This window comes from Cynocephalus volans, chromosome 2 (genome assembly GCF_027409185.1).
Source record: "Cynocephalus volans isolate mCynVol1 chromosome 2, mCynVol1.pri, whole genome shotgun sequence".
In the NCBI taxonomy this organism is placed as follows: domain Eukaryota; kingdom Metazoa; phylum Chordata; class Mammalia; order Dermoptera; family Cynocephalidae; genus Cynocephalus; species Cynocephalus volans.
This window is the reverse complement of record NC_084461.1, coordinates 113,994,472-114,010,449: the sequence shown is the minus strand read 5'-3', so window position 1 is coordinate 114,010,449 and position 15,978 is coordinate 113,994,472. Positions and strand designations below refer to the sequence as shown.

Here is a 15,978-nt window from a genome sequence, read left to right as displayed (position 1 = left end):
CTAGTGTCCTCACTATTAAGGACCCTTGGGCTAGCTGTTCTCTTGGCCTACAACACACTTGTTCCAGATGTGTTCCTGGCATTCTCTATATCAAAGAAGCCTTCCTGACCACCCTTCATAAAAGGAACCTGCTCTGCCTAGGCTGGCATTTTCAATCTCCCTACCTTGCTTGATTCTCTACAGAGCCTGTAATAGTGCTGGGTAATTGGTGCTCAATATAGAGTCATTGAAATAATGCTTTTCTTCCCCCCACTTAAAGTGTTAGAACTTACCATAATTGATATTTATCTAATGGCTCTCAATAAATCCATCTAAACTACAGAAAGAAGTCAGCATATAACTACTACTAAAATTAAAATGGTCAGAATCTCAAAAGGGATCGACACATTACTCAGTCACTTTTCTGTATATAACATGTGCAAAGTGTTTCTGGAATCATTTTTATGAAAGTTAAGAACAGATGAGATCTGTAGAGTTATTCCTTAAACATGAATAAGTAAAACTCTATTTTTTGTGAGAGGTGATATCTCTAGATCATTTAAAATATTTTCAATAAACCATAAAGTATAAGGAATATTCTATTGTAGAGTATTTAATTCTAATAAATTAACTGTAAATGTAATGCATGACCTAAAGTGTTAAACAAGAAAGTCTCAAAATATGCTTATATATGGCAATAAAGCTTATCACTTTGTAAACAGAATGATAGAGGAGTCAAAATAATTTTTTTAAAAGTAAGCCTTCCACTACAGGTCCATTTTAACCTCATGACACTAACAATCTAAGTAGATTCTTTAAAACCAAGTCTCTGTGGTATGAATGCATACATAAAAATCTTGGCACTGCCACTTACTAGCTTTGTGACAGTGAGACAAAAACTTAACTCTGCTTCTGTCCAGATAAAAAGTATATATGTATAGGGATATGTGTACATGTATACGTAATTTATTTAGTGCAATGCCTAACTCATTAAATATGAAATATATGTCAGCTATTATGACGAATTTTATAACGTAGAAACAAGGTATATTCTCAGACAGCTGTATGGTTACTTTATCTCTAACTGGGCACATGCATACTTACATGGGTCAAGAAACATCCAAGAATATACTCTATGCTCTCAGTCAAATTTTGATTTTAACACACTATTGTACTTTGATTATCGAATAAAATGAACTAAAACCTAGGTAAATAATCACTGGTCGTATTAAAAATATTGTTTTACATTCAGAACACAAGAAAATTCCCAGGGCAACTTTATTTTGTCCTCTCAGTATTTAACCAATCTAATGAGGCCACAGATGGCATCAAATTCTTCCCTTTATAGGATGTCTTCTTTTATAAATTGAAAACTGGATTTCATTCTAGAAGTCTAAAAAATAGAAAGGTGAGCACTATACTCTCATTCACAGTATCACTGGAATAATCACATGGTGTTCAAAGAAGAGATGGACTGGGGCATGGGACTGACACCACAAAAGACACAGAAAAAAGGCAAGCTCTCAGCTGAACCTGGGACTTCAGGTCCTAAGCCGTGACGGCTGCAGCATGTATGGGAAAACAGCACAGATTTAGGAAATGCTGTGATTTAATAAAATAAAACAATTTTTCAATTTTAGATCCATTAGAAATCATGAATATCTACTCCTTCATTGGCAAGAAATGACTAGCCCAAGTACATACAGCTGGATAGCAAAAGATCTGGTGGAAAATGTATTTATCTCAACTATTAACAGTAAGGATCTGCATAAATATTGTCCAAATATCCAAACCACTAGCTGAAATAAGTGGAAAAAACAATTATTTCTCAAGGTCTTTTTGAAATTTTTTTTGTCCTTCCTATTTTCAAAATCTTGTCTTACTCTGTAACTCTTCACAAAGAGGACTGACCTCCCATATTGTTGTCTTCAGAGGATGAATTTCACTCCTATGTATGTGTCCAGGGTCTGGCGTGCACTAAATAATATTTGTGGAATGTAGCTGTGGAACCTTGCGTCCAGCAATTCATTAAACCTTGGTATAGAGCTCCTACTCTAGAGAAGCTTAGGAGACAGACAAGTGAATCGACATTTCCTAATATGACATTACATGCACAAAATGCAACAGCAGCACTGGAAAGGGATATCTCAGTAAGACTCGGGGATGAGAGCATCCAGTGAACTCAGAAGCACACCTTCAGATGTTTCTCTAATTTAGATGTGCACTAGAATCACATTTTAGGGTCCGTGTTTAAAATGCAGATTCCCTTGGGTCCCATACTCAGTGACTCTGACATAGTGTATCTGGATGGGGCCCAGAAATCTTCATTTTAACCCTAAGCCCCAGGTAATTTTGGTGCAGGTAATCTAAAGAGTATGAATTCTCCACCCAGAAAGGGTGGAGAATCCCAGAAAGAAATATTACCATATCAAATTAGAGGTGAGAAAGGTGGAGGGGGCACGGGTTAGCGAGAAATTGCTTAAGGATCACAAAGATTGGTGACATTGTGTAAATATGAGTATACTAATTATCCTGATTTGGTCACCACATATAGTACACAGGTGTTGATATTCAAATACGTACCCCATAAATATGCATAATCAATTATGTCTCAATAAAAAAGAAAGAAGAACAGGTAAAGGGACACGAAAATCAACTACAATGTATATTGAGAAGTTAAAATTAAGAATAAATAAATAAATAAAAACTGTCCAAAAAAAATGCACAGTTTAGAAAATTTGGAAACTAGATGATAAGAGGGCTAGACTGAAATCACGAAGACATATAGGAGAAAATAAACTGCAGTAGCCTAAGTAATACGTAAATTGGCTACAGAGACCAGTGGTCCAGGGAAGGCTGCAATTCTTAGCATGACATTACAAAAGCTTAGGTTGCTTACTTTAAATCTTTTAGTTTCCTTTGTCTTATTTATTTTTAATTGTAAAATGGGAATAAAGATACTGCCCACCTCATAGGATTGTAGAAAACATAAAGATAAAATAATACATGTAACATACCTACTGGAACTGGCACATGATACATTTTATACAAATGTTCTTATGACAATAAAACAGAAGTTGTGAAAGAGAGGAAGAGATGACAGGCAAAAAATTAGTAGGTAGATATCATCAAGAATAAGATCAATCAGACTTAGAGGAAAAAAGGGAGGTGGTAAGAATAACTTTTTTTTTTTCTGTTTTTATGGTTTGTGCATGGGGAAATGTTTACTTATTGCTTTTGAAGGACTAGGTTTATGGTGGGGGTATCAGCAGAGAAATTTGGGAGGAAAGATGGTAGGTTCAGCTTTAGAATTATTAAGTCTGAGGTGATTGAAAGACATCTGAGTAAAAGTTACTATATACCTGGAAGTCAGAAGAGAGGCTGAAGTGGGGACAAAGTTTGGAAGTACTAGATGTGAAGTTAAACCCATGGATTTGGATTCTATCACCCTGGGAAAGTACGTGGAATCAGAATTAGAAGGAAAAGGAGGAAGTCCTGAGAAATGCCTACATTCAAGGGGTGTGCATATGGAAGAAATCATGCCCATAGAGGAGACAAAGACATAAGAAAAATAAAAGGACAGCTAAAATAGAAACCAGGGTGATGGTTTATAAAAAGAGGGGCCTTTTAATTGTATCAAGAGTGGTAGATAGATCATGTAATGGAAAGAGAGAAAAGTATGTTTTCTTTATTGCCCCAGCTAGTGAGAGCTGTGTTGGTCCCAAACTGTCAGCCTCCTGTGTTCTTATTTTCATGTTACATTTAAACGTGCTAACTGAAAGATTCTAGGTTTCTTTAGAATCTCTAATTCACTGTAGACTCCATCGTACAAATTAGCCATTGTAAGTGAAAATCATGCATACTGAAATAATCTTTTTATTAAGTTGCTTCTTTTTATGTTTTCATTGTCTACAATTATGCTAGGCTCATTCTTTATCTCCTAAATCTTTAGACCATTTTCTACCCATATGCATGTGTAAAAACAACATACTTCCAGTTAGAGAATAAATTTGGTATTCACCAATGCTCAATGTTTGCACTCCATGAAACCCTCCACGCACCGACAATAATCACGACAGTTATGGATGGAGTATGAGAACTGTTTTCCTAGTGGCTTGGTTAAGTCAGCTCTCAAAATAGAGATGATTTCTATGTCTTGCTCACTCCTTTATTACAATTGCATAATTCTCTTTCTTTTTCAGACTGAGTCCTAGACATACTCATAGGTTTATGCTAAAATGTTAAGCAATACAAATTGATAATGTCACTTGTAGATAAAGTCCTTACCGGGAACACTAGTCCCTTCATCACCTAGTTTATGTCTACTCTTCCAGGGCTGTATTTCAGCAAGTGCAGACTCTTGGCTTCCCAGGTTGATGGGAATCAGCTCCCCTGGTAGATACTTTCTCATGCCTTTATACTTTTGCATGTATTGCTCCTTCTGCCTGAAATTCTCTTGTCCCATTAATATCGAACAACATGCACTAAAAACTTCACATACCCTTTTCATTTTCAAACATAATCTCATTTAATTCTAAGGACAGTCTTGAGGTTTAGGTATCACTATCCACATTTTGTATACTGTAAATGAACCTTTTGAGAGTTTCCCAAGATCACACAGTTAGGAGGTGGTAACACAGGGATGTGAACACAGGCAGGTTGACCCCAAAGTCCATTAACTTAACCTGTACACTCTGTTCCCTTTTCTCCCTCTGGTCTTAATAAGTTATACTTGATCTTCAAGGCTCAGCTATCTACTCTCAGAAGCTTGGGATCTTGTGTACTGAGTCTGTCATAGTTCTTATCACACTACAGTGTAATTGTTGATTTATCAATTTGCCTAAAATGATACATTGTTCACCTCTTGAGAATAGGAGCTGTGTCATTTAGCTCTACATCCCTGTGAAGTGACTGGTCATGCATACGTTGCAAATAAAGAACCTAAGTTTGAAAAGTTTAAGGGAATTACACAAGATTATCTAGCTGGAGTGAGACTGAAGCTGGGCCTTGATCCCAAGGCCTTTGACTTCCAACCTCATGTGCCTTCCACTCCTCTGCATTACATTTTAATAAAAGAACACAACAAAGTTACTCTAAAATAGGAAGGATTCTGTTTAAAAAAAATATTCATGTAATCAATACTTATTAATGTAATCTACCTAATGCAATTAAAATGTTGAAGAGGAATAGTGCAAAGACCAAGTTGAAGAAAAGTAAACGTTATGATTACATTTTGCAAAGGCAAATACTGCAACTTATTCAAATTAGAACCATATTATTAATATGTTAATACATCAGCCTGAAATAAGAAGAGAAGAACTACAGTTGGACATAGCAATACAAGTAAATGAATATTTTATTTCTTGGTTTGCTAATTTTAAAATGATTTTTAAAATTTGAACCCTTAAAAAGCATCTGCAAATAAGTAAGCTCAATAAATCATCCAGTTGATGATAGATTAGCATTTCTTGCATGCAAGTCTTTGATCCAAGTAGGTCAACATTAATATGTAACAGTTACACTTAAAACTATATATATATATGTATATATATATAATCTCAGAAACTTTATGAACAGTGTTTGCCAAATATGAACTATGTATTTATGCTTCATTAACCTAGTAAAATTAAGAATCTTCTAGAAACCTTTCCTCCACGCATAATGGTATACAAAGCCTGCTTTATGTCATCACTGTACATGAGTAATTAGAACAGCTGGAACTTACTATGATTCAAAAGTTACACAGTGCAGATTTCCAGTATAACTCATACAAAGCAATCTTATATGTACTAAATCCAAGTTGCTGCTGTTGTTTTTATCGTTTCATGATACAAAAGCTTTTCTTTTGCTTGTTCATAATGCTGTAACTTTTGTTCAGCTATCTTTATCTCTTTTATTTCTACAGCTCTTAGAATAGAGAAGAGGGATGTGTCTTATTTAAATTGGCTTGATCAGGTACATGGAACAGTGTGAAACGGAGACAGACTAACTTAATCACTTTTGAAGATGATCTCTATCTGATATCATGACTAATTATCATGAGCTTTCAGACTAATATCAAGAGCTTTCAAAAAAAGAAAATAGAAATCAGATTAATTTCAGATAAATATATATATTCTAAACAGAAATATATCATTATTTTCTGAATCAGAACACTATAGACAATTGATAACATGAACATCCCATGGTCTCTGCAAATGTGACTTATTGTCACAATTCACATACCTAAACTAGCTTCAAATTCCATAACCAATTTTAGAATTGATATATTGGCACTAGCAACATTAACCCAATTTCAAATGTGCAAATCAAATTTTAAAATCTTTGAACTGAAAATTCTTCAATAAAACCATATTTCCTCAGATTCTAACTGAAAATATTTCTCATATCAGTAAATATTCGCTGAGATGTCTGGATAAGATATCTAAAGATTTTTTCCTAGGGAAACTTCTAATTTATTTGTGAATGTTGGCTATGACTTTCAGTACCTGCTTATGTAACAGAAATAATTCATTTTCTTTACCATTCTTGCAAATGCCAAAGATCCTTCCTAAAGGAATTAAGAAAGTGCACAAAACAGTCACCCCATTTTATTTCTGTGAAGCCCTGGCAGACAAAACCAAATGAGAATTTGATGGTTGGGAATGTTTATGAGCCTCTGAAAAGTTCCAGACTTAAGGGATTCAGGCACTGAGAATAAAATTCAAAATTCAAAATTCAAAATTCTTCTTCCTACTCTCCTGCTAATTTTACCCTCCAAGACGATTTTTAAATGGATCCACAAAAAAAAAAAAAAAAAGGAAGGAAGGAAGGGAAGGGAGGGACAGAAGAAGGAAGGAGAGGATGCTTCTGGTCAAAGTAAAGAGATACCTATGATGTTCTCATAGAGGTGGACTAAAACAAGGCCATGAGCTGACAGTATTCAGTTTCAAGAGATCTGAAATTCTCTCAGAGTCATTTCTATTCCAGTGAAGTGAACAGTATCCCCTTAGGAACACTTCACAATTCAAGAAAATTATAGGACATGTTAAATGTTCATCTCTGAAGTCCTTTTGAGTCTCCATTTTTTGATATTAAAATGCTGTGCTTCCTAGAAAATTAAAAGGTAATTGTAAAATGGATACATTTCACTGTTATTAAACCAAAAGAGATTTCACACTAAAAATAGATAAAGTTAGTAGATAGATGAGAGAGAGAATTTTTTAAAGGATTCACCTCATACTTCATATTAGTTAAATCCTTTCGGGAGAAGGAATTACCTGAAATGATACCACAGTAATGACTGTGAAGAGCTGACTTCTCTGTGACTTTTTCCTCCATGGACCTTTTCTGCCTATATACACGGTGTGGGTGACCCGTTATTGCCACTGTATCATTGAGTGGCTCAATAAATATGAAGTCCTCATTGAGCTGTATAAATCCCATCTGTAATACATAACACAAAAATATATGTAAGAAATACCATTTAAAAAAAATTACTTTCTAGGTTCTACTCATACGTTTTGGTTTCTTTAACAAATGTGCACACAGTCTTCTTGTGAAGCTATTTTAGCAACCCTGCTAGTAAGGTAACTATCTTCCCATTTTATTACTTCATCTTTATGTATTTTATTGCACTAGCATAAACTTCATTTAGTTAGTTGTAGTCTGTGTGGGCGAGAGGCTAGATTCCAGCAACAGATGCACAGTAAAAATTCTGGAATGTTAAAGGCTCACTTTGGGAGACCCACGGGGTCACTTACATGTACAGCATGTACAGAAAGAGCAATACAGCTTTTAACTGCATATACCACACAGTCCAACTTTTTGACAATCATTATTTAATAAAGTAATTCATGTAATATATCAAGGCAAATGCAGGAGATGTAGCATTGAAATTAATATATAAAGTATTCTTAAAGTCCTCTATTAAACATTTTTAAACCTTTGAAGAATTAGAGAAAGAATGAAGCATCACTTACATAAACAAGTTTCATTTCATACAGTGCCATGTTTTTAAAGTCATCCAATTGTGGACAGAGGATTAAAAACTGTAAAATATGGTTATGATCAATAAGAAGAACTTATAATAAGTAGGTATCCTTGTAATATACTGAAGCTAAGACTATTCATTTCTTTTTTCCTTTCTTAGAATATAAATTTGCATTACAACTAGGAAAGTGTTCAACCTAAAAGAACATGATGTGACTTGATCTTTCAAATTTACTACTTAAATCTACATAATTAATATATACAAATAGCAAATATTTGACTATATCTCTTTAGCAAATATTTACGAAGAAATAATCTCCTAAAACCTTCATTATTCATACCCAGTCTGCTAATATTAAAGTCTTTAATTCTGCTTTTCATTAACCCTATGAAATTTATATAAAATTCATTTAAATTTGGTCCATATATAAGTAGCACAATAATAAATATAATTGTTTCTTCAGATATAGCAATTTTCAAAAACTGAAAAAATAAATCTACCCTGAGAAAATGCACGTTTTCCTTTGAAGTGTAGAAGGGATTTTTTAGAATTCTGTTTTAATTATACAGTGTCCTACATCTTCTATACAGGAAGATCAGGTGATTGCCAATATAATACCTTATTTTATTCTGTACCAAATTGACATTACAAGACACCTTCAGAGTAAATCTAAAAATCCTAATCGATTTCATTTTATTGAAACTTTTATATTACTTATAAAATTCTAAAGAACTACAATAAGTAATTCTGCCACCTCTGTCTCCTCTCCTTTCTCTCCCTTTCTCTCTCTCTCTCTCTCCGTCTCTCTATCTCTCCCTCTCTGCCTCTCTCTCTCACTCACACAAACACACACACACATGCACACAAACACATTGGCAGTAGATGATAATGTAAAAAAGGTTTACTCTAATGAACCTTTTAAAATATTAGGTATATATATGATTGTGCCAAGTAATTTTTTTATAATTTTAATAAGACTTCCAATGATTTCTTTTATTTTCCATACATGTTTTACTTCCCATTGAAACTAGCTTGAATTTTAAAGTATTTACATAGTTTCCAGAAATTTTTCCATTGGCCTTAATTTGATGAGAAACAAGGGAATATTAAACAAAAAAATATTAAATAATAGCCAGTGAAGACATAGTACATCTACATATAGATTGACAATAGGTGGTGTAGTGTAATATATCATTGATCCAGACTGTGAAAATATAGAAATATGCTATTCTCAACTTATATATATCAGTGTAATTTTGAGATTCACACAGTATTCAAGATCACTAATAAAACTAACAGTGCAGCTGTTGATTAAAACAATAATTATGATGTTCAGTTAGAACAGCTCAAGTAAACATGCTCAGTTTACCTAAATCATAAATTTGCAATCCACAAGCAAACAGAAAGGACATTGTTGGGGGGGAGGCGGGGAGTGGGGGAGGGAGGGAGGTTTTGGTGATGGGGAAACAATAATCAACCACAATGTATATCGACAAAATAAAATTTAAAAATAAATAAATAAATAAATGAATAAATGAATAAATAAATGAATAAGTAAATGAATAAATAAATTTGCAATCCAATACATTCTTTCTGCAGGTTATAAATATGGTTAGATTTATAACAATAAATCTTATAAAATATAATCACACACTATTATATAAAATTTAATGACTCCAAGAACAGATTATTTGGTTTCCTAACTTACTCCAAGCCATGTAACTATGAGAAAAGTTACAGAACCTTTATCTATTTACGTACAGCTTCATAGGGTATTTGGAGGATGATATTTTTTTAAACACATGTAATGCTCTTATTATGGGGTCTGATACTGGATAACTATTCAATAAATGCTTGCTGTTATTTTTATTTTAATAATAAGAACAACCATAACTAACATAAGAACCTCGATATTTGAGTATAGATTGAAAAACTCACAGAGTTGAAAGAGTCAAAGTATTTTAATCTTTGCATCCCCTATTAGCACATTAAATATTGTCTAAAATAAATGTTTTGTTTTTTTCTGTTATTATTTGGGAACTTCTTCGCAACCTAACATTATCTGTTGTAGGAGTATTAGAATTTTAACTTTAGACATTTTAAAAACAAGGAGTCCACTTTTAAAAAGAAAAAAAAGTTGTAATAATTATAAATGGTGACTCATTCATTCAACACTTATTTACTGTCTGACCACTGTGTGCCAGATTCAGTTCACTCTGGGGCATATTTAGCACCAAATGTCATGATGTGGACTTTCTGAGACCAGAATACTATCCTATGGTACAGAAAGTTCTCCAGCTTGGGTTGATATCTTTCAAGATAATGGCTTGTATTAAAGCAGATTTGAAGAAAATCTTGGGGTTTTCTGTATCCCCACAAAGGGCTCACTTTTTCCACTAACAAAATAGATTGTTTTATCTGCACTGTGATTTTACAAGCCATGGAAAACACAAACTCTTATTAACCTCTCTGCACAAGTGCCCCTGTGTTCGACAATCCACAATTATAATAAATATGAGCACCTGAACGTGAGGATAAAGCAGCATTTGCTTAGTGCAAATGTTGTCATCTCAATTTAAGAAAAAAAAGATACTGTGAATTAATATGGCATAATATATTATCTAAAATAAATGCAAACCATACAAGTGTTTTTCTCCCAGACTGAGCTTTTGAAACTTACCAAAATAATTTTAACTGTTTTAAGACATTTCATAAGAATAATTGGAAATGAAATTAAGTTTACCAGTTGTTTCCTACTACATTTCTGTCATCATGTGCATTTTTTTACATGGTAGTATCTGTTCCTTTGTTATTTAACATTCTTCTTTGATTTCATAATTTGGTAAGAATTTCAGTATTTTGCAATTTAGCATTGATTATGTAAAAATAAGCAACCAGTCATTTTTATTCTTCCTGATTCTATTTATTTTTTCTCTATTTATATGCACTGTGCTTCCTAAAACAACCATTAACATCAATCTCCATGGATTTACACCACCAACAACTTCTAATAAAAAATGAAATTTAATTTGGCTAGTATGCAGGAATGTTTATATATTGTTGTTTCAAATCATCTAATATAAATATTCATTTGTTCAAATTCAAATTAATTATGGGCTATTAAATAAATGAACAGATCCAAAAGCTCTAATGTAGACCTAACTTATAAATTAGATGGAACAGAAGCAATATGGTACTCTCCACTCCTGTTCTCACTCTTCCTGAGATGACTGTTTCACCTCCGCTTACTTCCTATTCACTTACATCACCAAACTACTACTATAATTATCTAAAGTCTTCTCTTCTGTCTTCCATATTCCTTTCATGCAATATTCTTTATTTTCCAGAATCTTAGTTTTCTAAGTAAACTTTAAGAGGAATGGCTGAAGATACTATATTTATTTGAGGCTCAATAGAACAAATATGTATTGATCACTCATTAAGAATTGAATATTAAAAGAGTCTGTGATAATATCCTATTTAAAAAAAAAGATCCAGCAATTCCACTTCTTGGCATACATCCAAAGGAAATGAAAAAGAGCTGTATATTTTTTATGTCAAAGAGCTATCTGTACTACCATGTTTATTGCAGCATTATTCACAATAGCCAAGATATGGAATCAATCTAAGTGTCCATCAATGAATGAATGAAGAAAATGTGACACACACACACACACACACACACACACACACACACACACTCATGTATATGCACACACTGGAATACTATTCAACCTTAGAAAAGAAAGAAATCCTGTCATGTGTGACAACATAGATAAACCTAGAGGACACTACGTTAAGAGAAATGGACCAGGCACAGAAAGACAAACAGTGCATGATTTCACTCACATGTGGAATTTTTAAAAGTCAAACTCAGAAGCAGAGTAGAATGGTGGTCAAAGGGGTGGAGAGGTGGATTGATATCATGTTGGTCAAAGGATACAAAATTTCAGTTAGGCTAGAGGAATGAGGTCAGGAGATGTACTGCACAACATGATGACTATAGTTAATAACATGCTGTACACTTGAAAATTGCTGACTGTAGATTTTAAATATTCTCATCATAAAAAATAAGCATGTGATGTACTAGATATGTTGATTCGTTTGATTTAACCTTCCCACAATGCATACATAAATCAAGAAATTATGTTGTACACAAGTATGTACAATTTTCTCCAATAAATTAATCAATCACAAAATATGTAGCCTATCACGATAACTGAATGTCATAAGTGCTAAAGGACATGAGAAAGATGATAGAACATTATAATTTCAGGATACAACGATGGTCTGGAGGGACAGCAGGATTTGGATAAGACTGAGGCAAGGATGCTCTTTGTGAGAGTAGGCACTATGAGCAAGGGCAAAGAGGATGTATAGAGCCTAGACAGCAATTCAAAGAGATGCTTAATTTGAACAGAGAAATAGGAAAAGTTAGCCAAAAAACAAGAAGAACCCGTATGATAGAAAAAAATTAAATGGCAACTTTCTTGATGGGAAAAAGAAAGCTAATGTCCTGAATGTCTTAGGACAATCAGTCTATTATCCCAATACAAGGTGTATCAGAGAATTAGTGAATTACTAGAAGGAGTGCAAGTGATTTATTTTTAAACAGTGATAGCAGAAGTTGCTGAAAGGATGTGGCATCATCACATTCTTGTAAAACCATCTAGACAAATGTCTGATGCTCTATATGTTCTGAATTTCTATGTAAGTTTATTATTTTCTTGTTTTCTTGTATGGTAATGTTATAGTGTATGTCTCATTAAATAAAGAAAGCATTACATAGTTTGAAATGTAAGCATGATATAGAACATAAATTATAATATAATTTGGCCTAAAGTATAATACAATACCACACATTTGTTTTATGCTTTATTCAAATAAAATGTCATTTCAACACTACTGTAAATGGGACCGATTTCTCAGGCATTTATGTATTCTACATCTATATATAAATCTATATAAACTTTCTGATACTATTTCTACCCTTTTGTTTAACCATTCTGAAACACTCTTCCTGAGGCAACCCTGTCAATGTTTCCCTATATGCCTACAAGGATAAGCTCATAACACTTAATGAGGCTATATAAAGTATAAGTCTATGATAAACTCTTGCCTACAACTCTAGTTTTCTCTTTACTACTCAAGCTTCCTATAACTATAACTGTGTGAACAAACATTACATTTCAACATATTTCAGAATAACTTTTGGTTGCTTGATTACATCTGGGCACACTGCACCCACTGCATCCTCTTTCCAGAACATTACTGTCCTTGTGAAGACCTACCACTTCTTCAAAATCAAGCACATCCTGTCCTCTCTCCAAAGTAACCACTGCTTTCCCTATCCAATTCTGCATCACACGTTTTCTGTCGTTGCACTAAGAAGTCTACTGCGGTTATTGCTTTATTTCTCTCTGATTAGACCAGGAGCTACCTGAGGGAAGAGTTTTGACATAGCGATCATCTTCATGCCTTCAATACACAATGTTTGGTACACAACAGGTGCTCAAGAAATTTTTTTTTTTTTTTTTTTTTTTTGTCTTTTTGTGACCGGCCGCACCGCACTCAGCCAGTGAGCTCACCGGCCATCCTTATATAGGATCCGAACCCGTGGTGGGAGCACAGCCGCGCTCCCAGCGCCGCACTCTCCCGAGTGCGCCACGGGGTCGGCCCAAGAAATGTTGCTTTTAACTTGATGTATTCTTCTCTTTTGAGATTAAAAAAAAAAAATCCATTCCCTGCTCTGAAGATTATCTACTCACTCCACCTGTGACTTCATCTGAGAGAAAATTAGCATTGTATTCCTTTCATCAGGCATTCCCAATGTTGCCTTCCTTATATGCCCAAGTATTATCTTTAGGAAAAGTTTTCATGTGACCACAGTGTTAACAATATTCCATTTTCTTTCCCAGACAAAAAGCTTCAAAGAGAATCGTAAAACTACAGTGACAGAAAGAAACTTAGAAATCATCCAGGCATTTACCAAAGTTTTGAAATCAAGAAAACCAAGGCTTAGAAAATATTGCATGGTTTGTTCAAAATCACACAGAGTTAATATAAATGTCTGGCTAGAATCTAAGCCTCCTGATTTCTAAGTTATTTCTTGGTTTTAATACATCACTCTATATTTGCTTGCTACCTACATTCTACAGGTTGAGTATCCCATATCCAAAATAATTCGGACCAAAATTAATTTGGATTTTGGATTCTTTCAGATTTTGGAATATTTGCAGAATATATGCTGGGTTTAGAATCCCTAATCTGAAAATCCAAAATCTGAAATGCTGCAATGAGCTCAAAAAGTTTCAAATTTTGGAGCATTTCAGATTTTTGGATTACAGATGTTCAACCTGGACTTACATTTGTACCTACATTCTAGTGTCCCCCTGCCCCACCAACTGAACTCCAGAAATTGTTCTGAGTCCGCCCACAATTCCCTTTTCTTTATTCTCCTTTCTAAGGCATTTGACCCCTGACCACTTTCTCCTCCACGAATTTGTGTTGCCCTAGTTCTTGTTTTCTCTAGAGACTATCTCTTTCCTTAAACTGGGCATGTTCCTCATTCCAAGGCTGGTCTTTGGGCAGCAAGTGTTCTCTGAATCTGTCATCTCAATGGTCTGATAACCCCCTTTGTGCAGATGGTTCCCAAACCTCCTTGCAGTCCACGGCTTCCCTTCAGGATCCACTCTCCTTGTCTCCCTCCCATTCTCTCAGTTTGGTCGTATCTTCCTCCTCTCCAAACTGGTGACTCCTCTCTAATTTTGTATCTCTGTTTGTGGCTCTACCTCTTTTTAATTACCCAGGCTAAAACTACTCTTTCCTTTTCAAATGTATTTTAAAATATTTATAAGAAAGCAATAATATACGAAAATAATATGCCTGTATTCCAGACACTTTATGCATTATTTTACTTAATCTACACACCAAGCTTGGGATACATATGCTAATTTCATCAGTTTTATAGTTGAAAAAAGTGAGTTCCAAAAAGATTTATTGTTTCCTAAGATCACAAATCAGTACGTGGTGAAGACGGGATTCAAACCAAGGATGGCCTGGCTTCAAGTGCATGCTGCCTTTATGAGTCTATCTGCAAAAGGCTAAGCCTGCCATATGACTGTTATTCCAAATAATCCTCATCTTTTAAAAATTTTGCACTAAGAATTTGGACATCCAGCACAACATCTCACAGATGGTAGATATCCAAAATTTGATATCAATAGCAAGGCCAGGCCCCATCTCTCACAAAGCAGAAAGCAAAAATGCTGCACTGAAGGCTCTAAACTATATCTTCAGCTGACTGTTTTATGTGATCAGACTTCCCAGCTGCCAAAGACACACTGGCTTTTTAAGTAAGCCAAAGGTTTCATCTTCAGGCCTCCTTCAGTGGTGGATACCCTACAATTTTCCCTTCTTTCCTTCTTCGTTTCTTTTAATTCTTTTTTCTGTTTTATTCCTTTAAATGTTTTCTGATCATAAAACCAGAATTTTTAAATAGTGGAACATTTAGAAAATACAATTTAAAAAAGAAAATAATCTTCCCAATCCCATCATGCAGAATAATTATGTATGAATGTATGTATATATTTCTCTCCAGTCATTTGACATGCATGTACATACAAACATATATACTTATATATGTATGTATCTGTGTGTGGGCATGTGTGTGTCTGTATACACATGGGTACATGTTAGAGTTTTAAATTCTACTGTGTTTTCCCATTTGAAAATAGCTTGTTTCTTAATAGCACTAAATAATCTTTATACATGTGGTTTTTAATGACTGAATAATCTTTCAGCATCTAAATATATCATTTTATTTATTCATTCATTCAACCCTTTATTCAATAAATACTAGGAATATCAACTTTACACAGCCAGAGCTCAGGGTACAGCCGTGACCAAGGCTTGCAAGGCCCAGCACCAGCTTACACTCCAGGAGGCAAAACAATGAGCCCCTTAGTCAAATGGGTCAAAAAAGTCCTATATTTGCTTCTTAACTACCTGTTAAGCTACAGATTGAT

The 15,978-nt window shown here is 34.1% G+C and overlaps 1 protein-coding gene across 1 annotated transcript in view; it reads right to left on the bottom strand.

Annotated features, from left to right (window-relative positions):
* ADAMTS19 (ADAM metallopeptidase with thrombospondin type 1 motif 19) overlaps positions 1 to 15,978 on the bottom strand; it is a 265,672-nt gene that overhangs the window by 209,761 nt on the left and 39,933 nt on the right. Inside the window, exon 3 of the mRNA XM_063087880.1 lies at positions 7,239 to 7,404. Coding sequence (XP_062943950.1) covers positions 7,239 to 7,404 — 166 coding nt within the window. The remainder of the gene's footprint in view (positions 1 to 7,238; positions 7,405 to 15,978) is intronic.